General features: G+C 42.6%; 1 protein-coding gene and 1 long non-coding RNA gene across 2 annotated transcripts in view; one reads left to right on the top strand and one right to left on the bottom strand.

Annotated features, from left to right (window-relative positions):
- EFCC1 (EF-hand and coiled-coil domain containing 1) overlaps positions 1-19,043 on the top strand; it is a 64,131-nt gene that overhangs the window by 26,094 nt on the left and 18,994 nt on the right. The window contains 1 exon segment of the mRNA XM_077924852.1: positions 13,344-13,483. Within this exon segment, the coding sequence (XP_077780978.1) occupies positions 13,344-13,483 (140 nt within the window).
- The window catches only part of LOC114591652 (uncharacterized), a 36,663-nt gene continuing 22,673 nt past the window's right edge, over positions 5,054-19,043 (bottom strand). The window contains exon 3 of the long non-coding RNA XR_003705308.2: positions 5,054-5,226. This is a non-coding gene — a long non-coding RNA (uncharacterized LOC114591652). The remainder of the gene's footprint in view (positions 5,227-19,043) is intronic.

The raw sequence follows: 19,043 nt of genomic DNA, 5'->3' as shown, positions 1-19,043 counted from the left end.
CTTCTGTGTGTGGCTTCCCCATGTGGTGAACTGCTAGAACTTCGACTGAGAACATCTTCCTGGTAGTGAAGTATTTCTCATAGTCTACATTGCCACCCCACCCCACCCAGGGTGGCACTGGACCCTCCTGGAGAGGGTAATAAAAGGTGTGTTGTTTTTTTAATTGTGGCGGGGCAAGTCTTATTGACTTTGATGTGTTTCCATGGATTCCTTGAATGTGACTCACTGGTTCAGCTCCTGACCTGAAAGATGGTTATGGGTTCAGCCTTGACAGCCATGAAGCTCACTGGGTGGGCCAGTCTCTCAGTCTCCCTAATCTACTTCCTAGGGCAGTTTGGGGGGGAGGAAGGGAGCTGCTCTAACCTACCCACCCCACCCCTGCAGACTGCCATTCGCCAACAGTGAAAAATATATGGATACTAATATCTGTTGCTGATTTAGATTGGAAAAATGAGGAGGAGGGAAGGGGTGAAGTTTTCCTTTCTCCTATGTACCATTGGTGCCTATAAAAGCAGCTAGGAGATCTGTGGCTTACTTATTTTTCATCATTTGTCGGATTTCTTTGCAAATTCATTCAGCGTGAATATATGTTATAGGGAATTCAGATTTGCCAAAACATATTAGTTTATAGACTGGAGAGAAGGCAAAAGAGTAACCAAATTGTAGCACACACGGTACTATAACCTTTTCTCCCTCTGTAGATTTAAGAAATACTTGCATCCTATTAAATGTAGCAGTTCAGGTTTTTTATAATTGTAAAGGGAATTGGTTTAGACGAATGCTGTAGTTTTGATCATAATATGCCCTTTAGAAAATGGGAGCTGATAAATGACTTCAGAATGATATATGATATCTGGTAAAGCCATTTGAAAAGGGAACAGTGGCAATGAATCACACTTTTCAGCGGTGTGGTTGCAAATATTGAATGTAAAACGGCACATTTCCCCTCGCATTCAGAAGCAGCGTCCTTTGCTGGATTTTTCTTCCCTGTTTGTTTCATTATTTCATTTTTATTTCAAGAGAATGGTTGTCTGTTTTCTGTAGCAGTTATTGCTGAGCTCCATAGCTTACTTAAACAGACTGCCTACCAATTATATTTTGCTTAGAGAAATTTATCTGAGGTGATTTAACACATGTAAACTTGGAGGGGTGCACCTCATGTGAATATATATGGGTACCATATTGTGGATAGAATTATAAATCAAGATAACTCTCCCCCCCCCCCTCTCTCAAATATGGCAGACTTTCTCTAGAAAACACAGATTCCCTAGCTTGAGCTTTGACCTTTAGGCCTGGGCAGGAGAGCAGTGAAGTATAGAAAAGGAATGTGATCCTGGGCCAGCCCCACCTACCCAGACTGCCTTTGGTTCTTTCGACTCTGGTCACTGTTGCTCTGAGCCCTTGGGATTGTCAGTGCATCAAATAAATAATTTTGTGTGCAGAATCTTTGTTATTCTTGCCATGTAATTGCTTCCTTTTCACAGAATTTGTGGGTTTGATACACAAAGATAGAACAGCCTTTGTACTAAGGTACTCCCTGGGTATGGCCTAGCTTTTAGTGTTTTTATTTTCTCTATGTCTGAGGGGGGGGGAAACCTATTGCCAAACTGTTGTTGGTGTTTAACAGTAATGATACCCTTTGAGCTATCCTTTGATCCAGCCTAACTTTTCAAAGAGTTTGAGTAAACAGGCAGATGTTTTGAGTACTCATATTTTAGCTATAGCTTTGCACTCCAGTAATGTTCCTTTCTATTATTATTATTTAATTTAAAAAATTTGCATTGAAAAATAATGCGGGGTTCGGCAGGTGACTCACTGCAGTCTGTACTGCGCTCCTGTTTTCTTGTCGCCAACAGTGTTTGAAATGAAGCAGTTGCAATCCAAATGCAAGTGGTCTTCAGAGGAGATTGGGGCAGACTTGTATATGGGTGGCGCCTTCACTTACTCTGCCAATAATTAAACACTTTAATTAGAATTTTTCAGTCAAAAACCTGGATACCTCACAACTAAACAAACAAACAAAAATCCCGCAAACAAAGTTTCCATTAATTTACAAGGCATGCCAATCCATAACTAACGATTTCCATCAGACAGTTCTTAATGGAAGTTAAAATTCAATGTCAGCTAGTACCGTAGTTCCCCCTTAGATTTGAACTGGGATCAGTTATAGAATGATGTGTTCATTCTGGTGTTTCCTAATTTTGAACAGGACAAACATTAAAAGCCCTCCCTCCGACCCTCCTGATGGAATCCAGATTTCTGAATGCTTATGGGATGGCATCATTAATCCCTTAAGGAAATGAATTTACAGCTGGCTTCAGTTACAGACAGCAGTTTCCCTCCTCAGAAGCATAATTTCTTGTGAAATATTTGTATTTACATAATATCCTATTCAACTTGCTTACTTGTAAATCATGTTATATGGGCAGTTATAACTATTAGCCCATAGTTCCTAAAGGAGGAAGTCCAATAAAATAAAACTTTTTTTTTTACAGCTTATTTAGGTTGCAGTCCTGTCCACATTTACTTGGAAGAAAGCCCCATTGAACTTGATGGGACTTACTATTGAGCAGGCAGGCATAAGATCCATCCCATCTACAAACATTAAATTATATGATCTCCTCCTTGTACCTCTGCCCCTCTCTAGTGGCCCCAGTCTTCTGTATGTGGACCCAGGAGATTATTGGGATTTGTAATTATTGAGAGTATGTGAGTGAGTACTGTGACTACCTTAACCAGAAAGCATAGACTCAAAATGTCAACATACAGGGTTGTATCCAATAAAGTCATTACAGTGGAACATCCCCTTCCTCTTCCCCCACCCCCCAATGTAACTCCTGAATTCTAAAATCTGCTTTGTGGGGTTAGGGAAAACCCCAGTGATGATTGGGAGGGCACAAAGGGGAGAGAGAAAGGGGGCAGAGAAAGGAGGGTGTTCCATTGCGGAAGCAGAAGTTATTCCACTCAAGCAATGACTTTGTTGCATGCAGCAACACATTTTTTTGAGAATGCTCACATTCATTTTTCCATAGTTAAAAATGAAAGGAAATGCAATATTCAGAAAAGATAAGATATATCACGTTGGGAGAAAAAGTAGTTCTCTCCTTTCTGTATTGTGATGTAGCTTTATTGGTTCCTTTTGCATCAAATGTTACCTGTGTTTTGTAGCTTGAATTACATTTATTTCAGGTTTTCCTCCTATCACTGTGGCTTCCCTTTTCCGAGTGTTGTTCTTCTGTTTTCATCCATGTTTCCTTCTTTTCCTGTGGATATCCACTGAGGAAATTACCGAAAAACAGGAAAAAGCTGTGTCTGGGAACTTGCAGGGTTGTCAAAATGTATTTTTAAAAATAATTTCCTAAATTCATGGTGATCCTACCGTTTTGAGCTCAAACTCAAATCAGGGGAAGTTGTGATTTCCACATATTTGCAAATGATGGATTAGAACTCTGCAGGTCAGGCACCATTTCAGATTTTATTGATGGGGGTGAGGAGAGCAAAAAAATCCAGGGACAGGAATATTCTCAACAAGGACTAAAGGCTGACTCTTGGTTGCGTTGAACAGTAGGCTTCAAAAAGTAGTGTTTTTTAAAAGCATGTCTTATGGCTGATACAGAGCGACGTTATCGACACCGTGATTTGTGCATTTGGCATGTGTACCTGGCACATGGATCCATTCCATTGTTATGGTAATAGTTGCTCAGTGTATAAATTCAGAGAATTGGCTAGAACTCTTGGCGCCCCTGAAGAATAATTTAATGGGATTCTGAAGCCTGGGAGAAGGCCCTCCTCTTTTTTCTCACTCCCACTTTCAGCAGTGGATTGTGTGAGTGGACTCCTCAATGCGGTCAACGTGCATGAGAGACTGTTTCCTCTTCCTGCTCAATACCTCTTTGCATTAGCTCACCCTCTGCTTTACTGACTGCTCCCATAGGTATTCCAATGTGACCCTGTGATGCCGAAAGATATATACTGTCACTTGCAGTGGTGTACCTAGAGGATGGTCAGGTTGGCCCCTGCCAAGGGCCCAGGTCTATGGGGGGGGCACAAAAACTGCACCTCTCTGCACTGGCTTGGAGTGACTAGGAGTCCATCCGCCTGCTCTGCGGGCTGCTCCCCTGCTGCTCTGGGTACATGGTGTGCTGGTTCCTCTGGGCGCCTAGAAGGAAGAATCTGGTTGCTGTTGTAGGCCATTGCAGCAGCCCTGCTGGGGCCCCTCCCCAATTGACCAGTGGTGCTATTAGAAGTGTGAGTGGAGCATCTGGAGGGGCTTAGAGGGAAGAGAGAGAGAGAGAGAGAGAGAGGAGGAAAATAGAAGGGAGGGAGAAAGGAGGCAGAAGGGATAGTAGTGAATAGAGGCAGAAAGACGACAGAGGAGGGGAGGCAGACCCAACCCCAATGGCCGCAGAGGAAATCACTGGTGGAACGCAAAAGGCGATGAAAGCAAACTTTCTGAGTTTCTGGTCATGGTCTCTCCTGGTTTTGGAGACACCAATACATCTCCTTGTCTAGGCATGCCTCTGGTCAAGTGTCATCTACTGTGATTCCAAAAGGTTTTTGCTCCCCCTCTTCTTTTGCCCTCTTCATTCAAAAAAGAAAAAGCCTGTATCCACATTTGTGATTTGGTCATGCCTTCTTCGGCCACATCTGCTTTCATGTGTTGCCCTAACCCTGCAAATGTTGCTCGTGGGTCAATGTGCCAGCAATGTATAGTTGAGTGATTGAGTGATTCGTTAGAGTAATGCATTAAATATTTCTGATCAACTAAAAAAGGTGCCATCAATTGAGCAGCAGATTTTAAGTACTATTTAATGCAAGTACATGTATGTACCAATCCGTGTGAGAAAAGGGGGAATTCCTCTTCTCAGATGATGCCTCTTGTACTTGTGTGCATCATGAAAAAGAATGCATTTTTCTTTCTTTAGAACAGTTGTAAAAACTTGTGTTTGACAGATTAATAGTGTGATATAATGGTTAGAGCAGGGACCGGGAACCTGTGGCTCTCCAGGTGTTGCTAATCACTTACCGTTGGCCATACTGGCTGATGGGAGCTCAACTCCAACTACATATGGAGGGCCACAGGTTCCCCATTGCTGAGTTAGACATGGTCCCGGGAGATCCAAGTTCGAGTCTCCACTCGGTCATGATCATCTCTCAGCCGAAGCTTCAGGGCTGTTCTGATAGTAAAGTGGAAGGAGAAGAACCATGAGTGCTGCCCTAAGTTCACTGGAGGGAGGAAAGGCAGAATAGAAATGTTACAATGAAATAATTAAGTTGTTATCTGTTTAATCTGATGACTACCTTAGTGATATTGCTTATAGTTCTGTAGCTGACTTCCTTGGCCTATTTCAGTTTTCTATGCTGGCCTGTATTATGTTACAGGGGCCAAACATAGTAATTACAGATAAGCAAGATATACCTTGGATTAGATAATGTTTACTTTTTGGTTAAAAGACAAATAATTGAGAGCAAGTGGGCTGGTTGGCAGACATGTCTCCTCAGCTCCTGACCTTTGTGAACATGACAAATGTTTAAAAATCACATGTGATTTCAGTACAGCACAACCTACTTAATGGCTCTAGCCTGAAATGAGTTCTTATCCGAAATCTCTTGACTGTGTGACAGTGGCTATTCACAAGGAATGCTAACCCTTATGAATAATATTATAGGGCCACTGTTGTGGGAGAGAACAGAACAGGCTATTTTCATGTTTTGAAAACTGATATAATGGGGCAAAATTTCACCAACAGTAGCTAATGATGTACTGAATGAATTGAAATGAATTAGTTTAAACGAATTCAAACAAATCCTATATCTAAATTTTTCAACTAGATTTAATTTATTCTGCCTGTCCAATATATTTAAAGTGCCAGTAAAATTGGAAGTACTTTGAGTGTACTCACTCCCCATTATAACTGAATTCTCTCCCACCCACCAACCCCTTTAGGTTAGTCTCTAGTTCTGCTTCCGACTTCTCTGTTTCCAAACTCTGGAGCAGCAGCAACAACAAAAAACCTAAATAAACAAACAAAATCCCGGGACAAGATATTGCTACATAATTTACCATCTGTTTCTGGTTTCTGACAGTCTGCTAGGCTCCACAGAATCTGGATGAAATGTACTCCTGAAAGGATTTGTATTTTAGCTGGAGATGAGGATTTTTCAAAACCAAGTTGAAAGCAGTCAGCATAAGCACCCTTCCAACACTGCCCCCGATTTCCAAGTCAAATTCTCTTTCATCTTTTTTTGAGCACTAACTCACCTGTCCCCAGTTAGAGCATACCAAAATACATTAGACCAATGATATAGAGACCATTAATTTAATTATTTATTAAGGAATTTCTACATGGCTTTGGCCAAAAATTGGCCAAGACTGCCTTGAAAAATAACAAATGGCTCCAGGTAGGTTTCATCACCACTACATGGTCTGTAAGGTACATGTTTCTAACTTGGTTCCATCCTTGACAGATAATGAAATATAAGAAGACTCCGTTTAATAATGAAGCAAAGCCAGATGGGTGGGAGAAAAATGAACGCGAAAGCAATAGTAAGCTTTATTTACAAACCCGTTCATTAATTGCTTTGAGCAGTTGTCTCTCTTGTCTAAGTAGAATTTCAGACCCAAACCCCATTCTTATAGGTATTCTATTAGAAGAAGCAAGGGAGAGAATGTCAGTGGTTTGTTACTTCCTCATGCAAGACCGCAGCAGCCATTTTGTGGCATAGCTAAGGCATAATCACTTAAAGATTTATAAGCAGTACTTAAGTATGCCAGTCTCCAAGAGTAGTCTTCTGGAGGAATATAGATTGAACCCTGGGTTTAGACAGAAGTATATGTGTATCTATTAGGCACTGAAACACTTCCCCAGATTTCTCTTACTCACCAGTTTGTGTAGTAGTGCATTAGCTGTAATAGGAGAACTCACTGAACTGTAACACGTACCTTAATCGAAGTAAAGGCTTCGACAATAAATTGTACACAATGCATTAATTAGCAAAATGGATTGGACTTATTTTGAAGGCATTGGAACAAAAATCCTGGCTTCCCTGTTATTATTAATTGTCTGAATGATATGCTTAGCAGCAGACACATTGGCTGAGCGAGTGCTGTTTGGAGAGAGGATGCTTGATTTTAAATATTAGCTTTAGATTGTGGTTTCTAAGAAGAATGTGCTCATGAATAGTTGTGTTGAGATTAGAGAGAGCTAATTTGTATACGGCTACACTATATGGTGACAAATTTCTCAGGCCCCTCGCAATGATGAGATGCTTCTCCTGTTCCTAAATTTTATTTTCTTTAGACCCATTTATCAGGATATTTAAAAACCTCTGAAGCAATTTATCACAATGTAATCAAAGTAATATCAGAGTGACGCCTAGAGGAGAATGAAATAACACCATGCTCTCTTCTGGCTACATAACACAAAAAATGGTGGGCTTCTCAGACTTCTAAGGAAATAAGGATAGGATCCAGCCAAATAGCTTCAAACTTTGCTAGTTGCTAATTTGTTAGGTTCCCTCTCCCCAGAGGGGAGAAACTGGCCCTTGAGACAGTCAGAAAGCTGCTTCTCTTTCCCTGGGTCTAAACAGCTTTTCAAGCAGGGGGGGAAATGAATTGGCTTAAGAAGAGAAGTGCCAAATAGCCAGGTGTCAGGGACGAGGGAGGGATTAACCAGAAAGTTAATCCTGGATCCGGTCAAGCATGGGTGGTGTTACAGAAGCAATGGGTGGGGAGAGGAATGGAGCCTCCTATGTTAAGGTGTTAAGAAATAAGAGAATTGCAGCTGTAAACAATAAGTTAAGGAAATAAGAATGTAATGAAAGTGAATTAATTAATCAGTTGGAGGGTTGCTGAAGAAAGGTAAAAACAAGGATGCAGAAAAGGGGAGGTATGGGGAAGTCCGGGAAGCAAGGTGCATGAAAATAAGATTATGAAATTATACATGTTTATATGTTTGTATGTTTTGTTTTGTTTATTGTTTGTTTTTATTATGTGTTTGGAAAATCAATAAAAATTTATTTTTTAAAAAAAGGAATGGAGCCTCCTAAATTTATGAAAACCCCGTGGGGTTCTAAAAGCAGGAATTACCATGAAATAGACAAGAGCCCCTTTTCGTATTAGCACCTGTGTTTCATTGTAGAACAGATGTCTGTAAGGAGGAGGTCTTTGCCCATATAGCTGTATGCCCAAAAGGTTTCCACAGAATGTGGCACATCCCATTGTTCAGTGCATGTCAGGGGACAAGCAGAACACCAGTATAGTGCTTGGTACAGGCAACAACAACAACAACAACAACAACAACAACAACAACAACAACAACAACACAACAACAACATGGGAGTTAGCAGCATCTGAAGGGGGCTCTTGTTGCTTCATCTATGTAAGAGTTGCTTTATTTTATTGTATTTATTTCCTTTGTATCCCACACTTTTCTCCAAGGAGCCTAAGGTGCCATATGGGGTTCTTCCCCTCCTTGTTCAAGCCCCACAACAGCCCTGTGAGGTAGGTTAGGCTGGGAGGCAGTGACTGGCCCAAGGTCACCCAGTGAGCTTCATGGTCCAGTAGGGATTTGAACCCTGATCTCCCAGGACTCTAACCACTACACCACACACAGTAGGATTTAATAATGGAATATTCTATGCAATTTACGTGCCAACGAGCCCCACTCAACACAGCAGGACTTACTTCGGAGTAAATGAGCATACGCTGTTAGCCTTGCAAGGCATTATAATGGATGTGTGAGAATCATATAGTGCTCTAGAGCAGTGTTTCCCAACCTTGTGCCTCCAGCTGTTTTTGGACTACAATTCCCATCATCCCTTGCCACTGGTCTTGCTAGTCAGGGATGATGGGAGTTGTAGTTCAAAAACAGCTGGAGGCACAAGGTTGGGAAACACTGCTCTAGAGATCTGCGCAGGTTATATAACAAATGATTCTGTTGTGGAAGAAAGCTGAAGTCAATACGGTCATTTTTGTCAGAGAATAATGCTTTCAAAGAGCAGGAAGTACGGTATGCCTCAGAGTATTATTACTATAGAAGGCAATATAATTCCAGCAGGTCTAGTCAGTTTAAATAAATCCATTAGGCTCAAGTGCTCTGCATTTAATTTGCTGCGAAAAAGCACTATTTAACTCTATTTTAAGATGCTGGATAGAAAGGCTGAAAATTTAAAATGTTTTTATTTCTAGAGGAAATGCTAGTCAGTCCGCCTGCTTGTCTGCCTCTCACTCACTCACTCACTCACTCACTCACTTACTCACTCACAAAAAGGACCTAAGGGCAGACTTCCCCAACCTGATGCCCTCCTGATTTTTTGGACTACACATCCCATCAACCGAGTCAATGTGGCCAATGCTGGCCAGAGCTGATGGGAATTAAGTTTGATGCACCTGGAGGAAACCAAGTTGGGGAAGGCTGACCTATGGAAATCACAGCAATGCAAGAACATTGTGATGTTGACGTGATGAAGCCTTGAAGAATGTTTACACCAGTTGTGGTTGGTTTGCAGAAGATAAATTATTTCACCTTCTGCTGGAGAGATGTTCTTAGAGAAGGGAGATCTTGGTAGACACAAGCACCCCTCAAGCTTCATTATGAAACCAATCTACCAACTATTTTGAAGTGATAGTATTAAGCAAGTAATTGTTTAGTTGAGCAGTTTTCCATTAGAGAAGAACTGCTAAACCAATATCCTCAGATTTAATGACTGGAGGAAAACTATCATTGGATTGTGACATTATTTAAATTTAATTCACATCACCTACTGGCTTTGGCTGGATCAGACCAAAGGTCCAGGTAGTTCAGCTTTCTGTCTTCAACAGCCAAATGCTTTTAAGAGGCCATAAGCAGAGCATGTTGGAAAAACTGGGCCTCTTTATTCAGAGGTTGCTACTCAAATTACAAGATGCTGGAGGCAAACAACCCAGGGCAGTGGTATAGTGGACAGGGAATACAGGGAACACAACTCTGGTACTTCTTTCACAACAGGAACAATGATGTCATCTGCTGAAGTGGTGTTTGGCCATATCCACACCACAAATTTAATGTACATTTAAATTTAAGTATTGGGAACTGCAGTCTGTTAAGCGTGCTGGGAATTGTAGCCCTGTGAGGGTAAATTATAGTTCCTAGGAATCTTTGGGGAAGCCACATGCTTTAAATGTATTGTATATGCTTTAAATGTATTGTATGGATGTGACCATTCTCGGTGTAGGAAACTTGGGCAATTAGAGGACAGGCCTGACTTGGCACACAGTCCCTTTTTTAGGTCACCTAGGCTCAGTTAATGATTGACCCAAAGGCTGTTCAGGGATCAGCTGACCAGGGATCTGAAGTCATGTCTTCATAAACAAAGTCCAGCAGGCTAACCAGTTCACTCTATGGGATACATGGATAGATAGATAGATAGATAGATAGATAGATAGATAGATAGATAGATATAGATAGACAGATACAGCTGCCTGCAACCCTTTGGGACATTGTTATGGAATTCTTGGGCTATGAGGACCCCCACCCCATGACATCAGCTTCTGCGTTGCAACATTTCCCACAACACCACTGCCCAGCCACTGATAGCCCTGTCCTCTTTAAACACATAAGCATATATAGAAATGTACTTTTTATCCAGTTGGGCTAACAAGCCAAACTAATCTCAGTTTTTACGCTAGTAGCAGCTGCCTCGAGTTGCAGCTAAACGTTTCACTGATAGTGGAATAGCCTTAATTAAAAGCCAATTAGTCATGGACATTACTTTGAGGTCCAACAATATGCAGTCTTCTCTGCTTCTAGATATTCCCTCTTTCATGCTTCTCATTATCTTCAACACAAAAGCCTTAAAATGAATGTGGTCTATTTGGCTGTCTCTATGGAAACCTTGCTATACTGCATGGTACACACGCACTTCCCGGAGCCAGCCTCTCCTATGATCTTTGCTCCACACAGACGTGCTGCTTATTCACTCTTCTTCGATGTTTATGAGATGTTTTATGAATGCTAATGAAAAAGAGCCAAGCCCAGATTTATTTATTTATTTGGGGGGGGGGGATGACAGAGGTTCAATGAGATTTATAGTGCTTGCCTTAGACATTTTCACATCTAAAGCAAAAAAAGCTAAAGTTGTTCATTAAGAACACACACACACACACACACACACACACACACACTTGTAGAATGAGAATTTGTATGCAAAAAACAGACAGCCCTTTTTGAAATTTACCACCTAGATTGTGGCTTCCCCTCACTTTGCAGTGAAGCAGGTCTTGGAAATTTGCAATGGACTGGTACAGACATTCAGACCTATGCTTGACGTAGCATATGACACATCTGAAAGTCTCTCTTTTGGGAAGGGGAAAGATCACGTATTTGGCAACCCAACCAGATGGGTGGGGTATAAATATATTATTATTATTATTATTATTATTATTTATTTAATTATCATCTATCTTATGCTATATCCAGCTTCTGCAAGATACTGAATTTAATGCTGCAAAATATATTAGGCAAAACAACAAAACTAGTAAAACAAGGGCTCCTTGGTGCATGTGCTCTAACAGAGAGAGGGAAAGAATGAGAGTTAGCTAGCTAAAGCAAATAAGGCACTGTGGGTAAGTGAAAAAAAGTAAATATCTAAGTACATGTGTCCAAAACCTCATTTTTCCCTAGAGCAGGGTTGTAACTGGGAGAGGGGGCTTAGAGGTCTAGGTCTCTTAGGGGTATTCCAGGGCCTTGCCTACAATTTTCAGCTTTCTATAAGGGTGGCGGAGAGTGGTTCCAGCTTTTCACTTATTGTGGCATCAGAAAAAAGCATGTAGGCAATATCCACCCACATCTGGTTGGGTGCCCATTGGGAATGGCAGGGCAGAAATCAAGGAGGACAACAGTAATTGGAGTCATGACAGACGGAGCCAGTGAATTCTAGTTTTGTCCCCATCCTTCCAGCTGAGTTCTACAAGGGCAAAACTGAGACTGAGGAGCTAGGAGGAAGCTGACAGCCAGAGCCACTGCCTGGACTTAGTTGTAAGTAATAAGGCAGGCAAGGTGGGAGGCTGGCTGATGGCCAAGTGAGATTGGTGGGACGGTGCCCCACTTGTCCTAATGAACCAACCTCCGCTGCCCTTATGAATACTGACATTTGGACCTTCTCTTTGTAGCTGGCCTGGACATCATTTAACTCTTCAAGGTGAGCATAACTCAACAGCCATGTATAGCAGCTAGACTTTAGGAGCTTGGAAAGTCCTGTTTTTGCTGTCTGCCTGTGACTGCAAAAACAAGTGAGTTGCCAAGCACCTGGAAGGATGCAGTATTATCTCCAGACTTAGATGATGTCAGAAGAAGGTACCTTCTCCATCCTAAAGTCTTCTGAACAAGGCGATAATTGTTCACACTGAATCACTTCATACTGTCTGATACAAGTTCACAATATTTTTATTATTTCTAAAAGATATTTCATTGATTTTTCAAAATAACATGGAATAAAACTTTAGGATAATATTCAGCTTTTATTTATTTATTTATTTATTTATTTATTTATTTATTTATTAACAAACAAACAATCAATCTGGGACTCCACCACCCAATGGCAGTCAGTACGGTCAAATCCTAAAAAGGTTAACTACATATGGTGAGAAGGGTTATTTTTCATTACGACATTGAATGCATGGATAGCGTTCAACTCAATTATAGCCAGAATCCCCAGTGTGAGAAACCAGAATGAGCAGCAGGAACCATTAAACTGTGAAATGTTCAAATACATCTGTTAAAAAAGATTTTCACTCTGGCATGTGATGCTCAGTGTTAAACTTTAATTTGTGGGGTTTTCTTTGCATGCCCAAACAGTTTTTAGAAACTGTTACAAATGCCTCCCTAGTGTTCCAGCTCTGAAAATTCCAGATGAAATACAAATGTACTACCTTCACTCCATAATAACTGTAATATTTTGTTTGTTTGCATTGCAGGGGCAGAGTTAGTTGTTGTTAGTATTTTCGGCAGGGGTCTCTTTTTGATGCACTTCAAATTCTGCGGGACCGTACAATTGCTGAAGAACATCACATGTGTGACATTGAAACCACCCCCCACAATTGCCTTCGCAGGCTGGCGCCTCTGGTTCCAAGAGTCTGTGACACGGCCCTGACTAGCAAATTGTGGCTTTCCCATAGTGTCCGAACTGGGCCACTACTAACATGAACTGCACAAGCTGCTGTCAGCATATACAGAGCAAACTGTTCCAACATATCCTTAGTGAAGCTGCTTGGGTGTTATGGAGCATCCGGCCATGCAAAGTATTTATTTGGCTTTCTCTCCGTTTGGCTTATTTTGTCTGTTTCCCTTTGTGGTTTTTTTCAGGTTGGAAGTCCTGAAGCACCAGCTTCCTTCGCAAGGCAGCTCGGACCAGAAGACAGCAGTGGCTGGTGGCCAATATGCCTCATCGGTTGCGCAGCGAGATAGAAGTTCACCCACAGGAGGTGCAGGGATGTCAGAGAATGGTATGGAAACTCGGTGTGCATGTGGTACAATGGCCACCAGCTTGGATGGCTTTAAAATAGGTTTAGACAAATTCATGGAGAAGGCTATCCATGGACCAGCCATGATGGCCATGCTCTGCCTCCATGATCAGAGCCACTAATGTTTCTGAATACCAGTTGCTGGAAACATCAGTAAGGGAGAGGGCTCTTGTGATTGGGTCCTGCTTGCAGGTTTCCTACAGGCATCTAGTTGGCCACAGCGAGAACAGGATGCTCATCCAGATGGGCCATTGTCCTGACCCTGCAAGCTCTTTTTATCTTCTTAAAGGAGTGCACCATTTAGATCGAGCCATCTTTTGGAACGGCCATTTTGTGAGGGGATCATTTTGTGTGGTGATCTTCTGTATTAGCTCACGAGGAGGCAGCCATCCCAAGGAGCAACATGTTTCCTCCCAAACAGACAGCAGTTTCATTTGCACCATCTTTCTTGGGCTTGATAGAATTCTCTTTTCACCAGAACTAGCTGGGGCAATTTAATTCTAGTGGGTTTCTTCTGGCTTGCGAGCATGATGTGCTGCTGCTTGCTTTCAAATACTGGCCATGAACTTCAGGCACTGTTTGCTTCAAGAAAGCATTTTTGCAGTCCTTTTCCGAATGGAAAACGCATTTAGCACATTATTCATCAACCACATTCATAAAGAGAGTGCTCTGTGTTTGTGAGTCTTTGCCTGTTATCTGACAGGCGATACAGAGTTCTTACTCATGTCTGCAGGTTCACCAGAACTGCCTCGTTAATATTTTTCCAAAGCAGTGCTAGAGAGAAAAACACACTTGCAGTCTTCCATCGCCACCCCTTTTCCAATTTGTTCCCCATTCCTGCTTTGAAATGCATTGGAGGGTTTCATGTGAGTTTATGCCACTGCAGCAAAGTGGCCATGGCACAAGAGCCTCACTCTGAAGAAGGACCCTAGGTCATTTTCTCAGGGAGTCATTTGTCATCAGCACTTCACTGTGGTGGCTTATGCTGTTTAAAGTTTTAAAAAATGACTTGGAAAACTTTTAAACAGTTGGCAGCAACCATTCTAGTCAGCAACAGACTGCTCCATGGCCAGCAGGCATATCCTACCCCAGCTGTCTCTGCTGAGCACAGGACAAGCCGCTGACGCCAGGGCAGGGGGAGCAGATTGGCTGGTGGAAGCAGCAGATGGATGCCAACCAGTAACAGGCAGCCCTGTGACCAGCTGACAGCCGTGTGTGTGTGTGTGTGTGTGTGTGTGTGTGTGTGTTGTGAGGAAGGGCGATGTTACCATCCACCACCCTTCCCAATCCACTAAGAGGGTTTCCTGAATCAGATCACAGTTCACCACTTTCTGGGAAAGCTAGAAGAGTCTAAGCTGAGTCCCATTTCTCTACGTTAAAGCACTGCTTTAGCAGCTATTGGCAGCCCCTTCAGTAGCTGAACACATTCGTGCAGAAGTGAGGAGTATCTCCTTGAGTAGCAGGTGGCAGACAGGATGAAGCACAGAGGGCAAGACTGTTAATAGGGCAAGACTGGAGCATGATGAGAAATGTGTATGTTATAAAACGGATTACATGTGCTCAGTTTTATATGGGAAAGCGAATCCCAGACAGGCTGAAATCTCAAGTTGATACAGCTCAGTGAGTGGGATTTTACTTCTTTTCCTGTCTTTGTTCCCCCATTGCTAACATAAGCTTAGTAATCTCACTGCCAGCAACAAGAGCAACATTTGAGGAACTTCCAGACAGTGTATTTACCATTTTCAATAGTTATGATTCAAGCTGGTGTTTCGGTTTTAGAAAAAGTGAGACCCTGTGCAGGAAAAATGACAGCAACAACACTATCATCCATTATCTGCCTCAGTTCTTTCTACTGAATGTAAACCTTGGTAGGGAACCGTTTCAGGAACCACAGCAGACCTAGCATGCCTTGCCTTGTTCCCAATAAAAGGGAATTGCATCAGTGACACTCAGTGACAATTACATTGAAGCCATTTCCTTCTGCTGGCAGCAAACCTGTGTAAATTAGGGATTGTACACTTGTTGCATGTTGCATGTGAATAACCGTACAGACATGCAGCTTAATGACTTGTGTACATGAGAACACAGATTGTACACTCTTTGAATGTAACATGGGAACACCCTTCTAGTTATTTGCATAAGAAGAATCTTCCGATTGTGCTCCTGGCTGAGATGATGTAGCCTAAAACTAAGCTTAAAGTTTGGTGTGCTTTGACTAGCTCCAGAGCACAGACATGAAAGTAAGGAAACTTTCCCCAGTCTTGCGGGATGAACTACATTTTACCACGGTGCAAATCCCACAGTGCTTGCCTCTTTTGGTATTCCCTTTAGCTGCTGTTAATTCTTGCAGTCAGACAGAAGCAGTGTCAGTCAGCTTAAGAACTAATCAGGACTGACAAGGTACTGTATCTGAAGGAGAGGCTTGAAATCTAAACGTTCAGCTTCAAGGTCATGCCATGTCAAACTAAGTGAAAAGCATCGGCATAAACAACTGTTTGGTAAATGGAAGACTTGCAAATGAGAAATAATAATACTGGATCATGTCTTTTAGCGTACTGTGGGCTAATGTGGTCAGCAATTTGCAGAACAAACCTATGCAGAAAAGATATTTCCATTCTTGGGCAGGGGTGAGGGACAAGAATGATTGTTTAGCTGCGCAGGCAGGAAGTCTGCTTATAAGTTCATGCCTCCTGCGTGTTTGTAAAGAGCTAATCTGGGTGTCTACTGTACCCCAGTGACTCCTAAAACAAAAATGTAATCTTGGAGGTCAGCCTCATCATTGGCTTGTGGGTCAGTCTTCTCTGCTTGATCCGGCATTGACCATTCTTCTTTGAACTCTTATTACCAAGAAATGTAGACTGCTGCCTGGAGCGTTTTAAACTGATCTATCGCCCGGGTGAGCTGGCAGATGATGGGGATGGGGCAGCAAGGTACTGGGAGGACAGAGTCGTGAATGACACGTAGTCTGCCCTGCCCTTCCCAACCTCGCCTACTGCCCTCTGGTCCAATGGAAGACGCTGCAAGTACTGAAATAAGATTAAACTGCAAGTCTGGTTGGTAGTTGTACATGGAATTGGGGTGGGAGCTTGCACTTTGCCTCAGGCAGCAAAATGTCTTGAGCCAGCCCTGTCTATCACAGCTGGAAGAGCAGTGAGGATCTGTAGTGCCAAAAGAGAGAGGATTTATGAGGGAAAGGGAGACGTGTGGAGGAAATTTGCATCCATAGCAATAAGGATGCAGGCTTGTAGTACAGTATTCTCACTCTGCTCTTTTCTGTTGTTATCTTGCAGCCCTGCAGTGAATTGTTTTGTTCAGCTCCTGCTACCATGTTTCTATGTTTGCTATTAATGAAGAGTTGGGAGTTACATTGAAATGGAAGGCTGTATTTCTTCAGAATGACCCCCCCCCCCCCCGCTTTACGCTTTGTGATATGTCACTTCCGGGCTGAGGGCATGTTCTGTCAAATGATGTCTTTCCCCTGTGCCACCGACTTTATCCTCCTGTCTGAGTTTCTGACTCTCTCAGTTTCGCACGCTTAGCGTGTGTGTGTGTGTGTGTGTGTGTGCGTGTGTGTGTGTGTGTGTTGTTGCAGTAGAAGAGGAGGAAAGTTTACATGACACACTAACTTCCTTTCTGCTAAACTGGTCAAACTGTATTGGCTTCTTGTTCATTTGTTTGTTTTACAACAGTGCCCTCTCCTGGGCAGCATGAAAATTGTTCAGCATGTCTCATCGCTGGCAGCAAAATATGCATAGGAAGATATTAGAACCATAGAATCATAGAGTTGGAAGAGACCACAAGGGCCATCGAGTCCAACCCCCTGCCAAGCAGGAAACACCATCAGAGCACTTCTGACATATGGTTGTCAAGCCTCTGCTTAAAGACCTCCAAAGAAGGAGACTCCACCACACTCCTTGGCAGGAAGAAGTCACCCCCTCCCCCCCCACCTCCCACTACCACTCTCTGCTGCTTTCTCCATCAACCCAGCCTTGTGCCATCTCTTTTAAATGCCTGTCAAACAATTGGTACAAAACAACAAGCATGTGACATGATCCAAGAGGCTTCATTTCAAAATATCGTAGCTGAACATCTCTCACTGCCCACAACACTAGTCAATTATTTATTGCATTTGTAGCCTAAACCTTTCATCAGGAGGCCTTATGGAAGCATCTGCTATAAAAGGCAGTGAAACTGCAAGAACTGTACAAAACAGCAAAATGAGAATGGCCAATAAAACAACAGGACCAGAGAGTGAAAACTAGATAAAAGCAGCAAATAAAGCTGTTAAACTGGGTCATGGATATCACTTAAAGCAACAAAAGAACTAGGTGGAATTTGGCACCTCAAAGTTAGCAAAGGCAATGCCAGGCCAACATATTTAGGGAAGGAGACAATTTTGTCACTGCCACACACAAAAAAGACTCTCCTCCAGCTGGTCAACTAACCTCTGAAGGCAGGAACACCCAGAGAAGGGGCTCTGATATGGTCTTTATTATGCTGGAAGTGAGACCTTACTGTTGTCAATTGACATTGTCCATCTGCTGTTGTCAACCCAGCCCTTGCAGACACAGTTCTACTTTAGATTCTCATTATTTCATTGGGTTCCTAACACTTTGCCTTTCCAGTTGGGAGCCTTATATTCTCTGTGGTTTCAGTCTCTTTCTGCAGATGGATCAAACTAGCACATTTTTGAACCTGAAACGTAGAAAGATGCCACGAATATACATGCACATCAAATTCCACAGCTCTGTCTTAATGTTAAAGAGAGGCATCAAGTGTCAAACCGGCATAGAAAGAAAAAGGAGAAAACACCAAACAGGCTCGTTAAAGCGGAAGCCCCGTCTTGCTCAGCCAAGTACTGAGCAGCGGCAGTGCAGGTGACGGCTGACGGAACTCATTCTTTGAGCATATGTGGCAGAGATTCATCTCTCGAGAAGAAGGCTGTTTGTATTTCCCTAGCGACACGTACTGTGATTAACGGAAAAACCTAGCACTCCAGTTTGCAAAACAGCTACTTGCGATGAATGTGTGAGTAATGGCCAGCAGCACTCTTCCAACTCCAGTCTGTAAGGAAATCCATGTCTATAAAGCAGGCAATTATCTTAATCCCTCAGCCTATTTCTTTCTCCCTTGTGAATACACCCACATAGCCGGAATTGGAGTGACGCTACCTAAAAGCTGCAAGCCTCTCCTCCTTTGCGAAGCTTCTGTAACTTGACAGCATTGCAAAAATACGGTCCTTCCTCTGTGTCCCCACTGCGGAAGCTCTGCTTCACACCCTGCTCACCACTTGCTGGCCCCCCTGCTGCACTGACCTTTCTGCCTGCTCTTCCATTGCCTCACCTTAATCCTCTTCCTCTGTTCAGCATTCTGCTGCTACAGAACATAGGAAGCTTCACTGTACTGAGTCAAAGCCATCGGTCCATTTGTTTCACATTGTCTATCTTCACTGGCAGCAACACTCTAAGGTTTCAAACAGTAGCATTTCCCAGGCCCTATTGAGAGATTCCGGGATTGAATCTGGGACTTTCTGCATGCATGC

Source organism: Podarcis muralis, chromosome 2 (genome assembly GCF_964188315.1).
Source record: "Podarcis muralis chromosome 2, rPodMur119.hap1.1, whole genome shotgun sequence".
In the NCBI taxonomy this organism is placed as follows: Eukaryota; Metazoa; Chordata; class Lepidosauria; order Squamata; family Lacertidae; genus Podarcis; species Podarcis muralis.
This window is presented reverse-complemented; position numbering and strand designations above follow the sequence as displayed.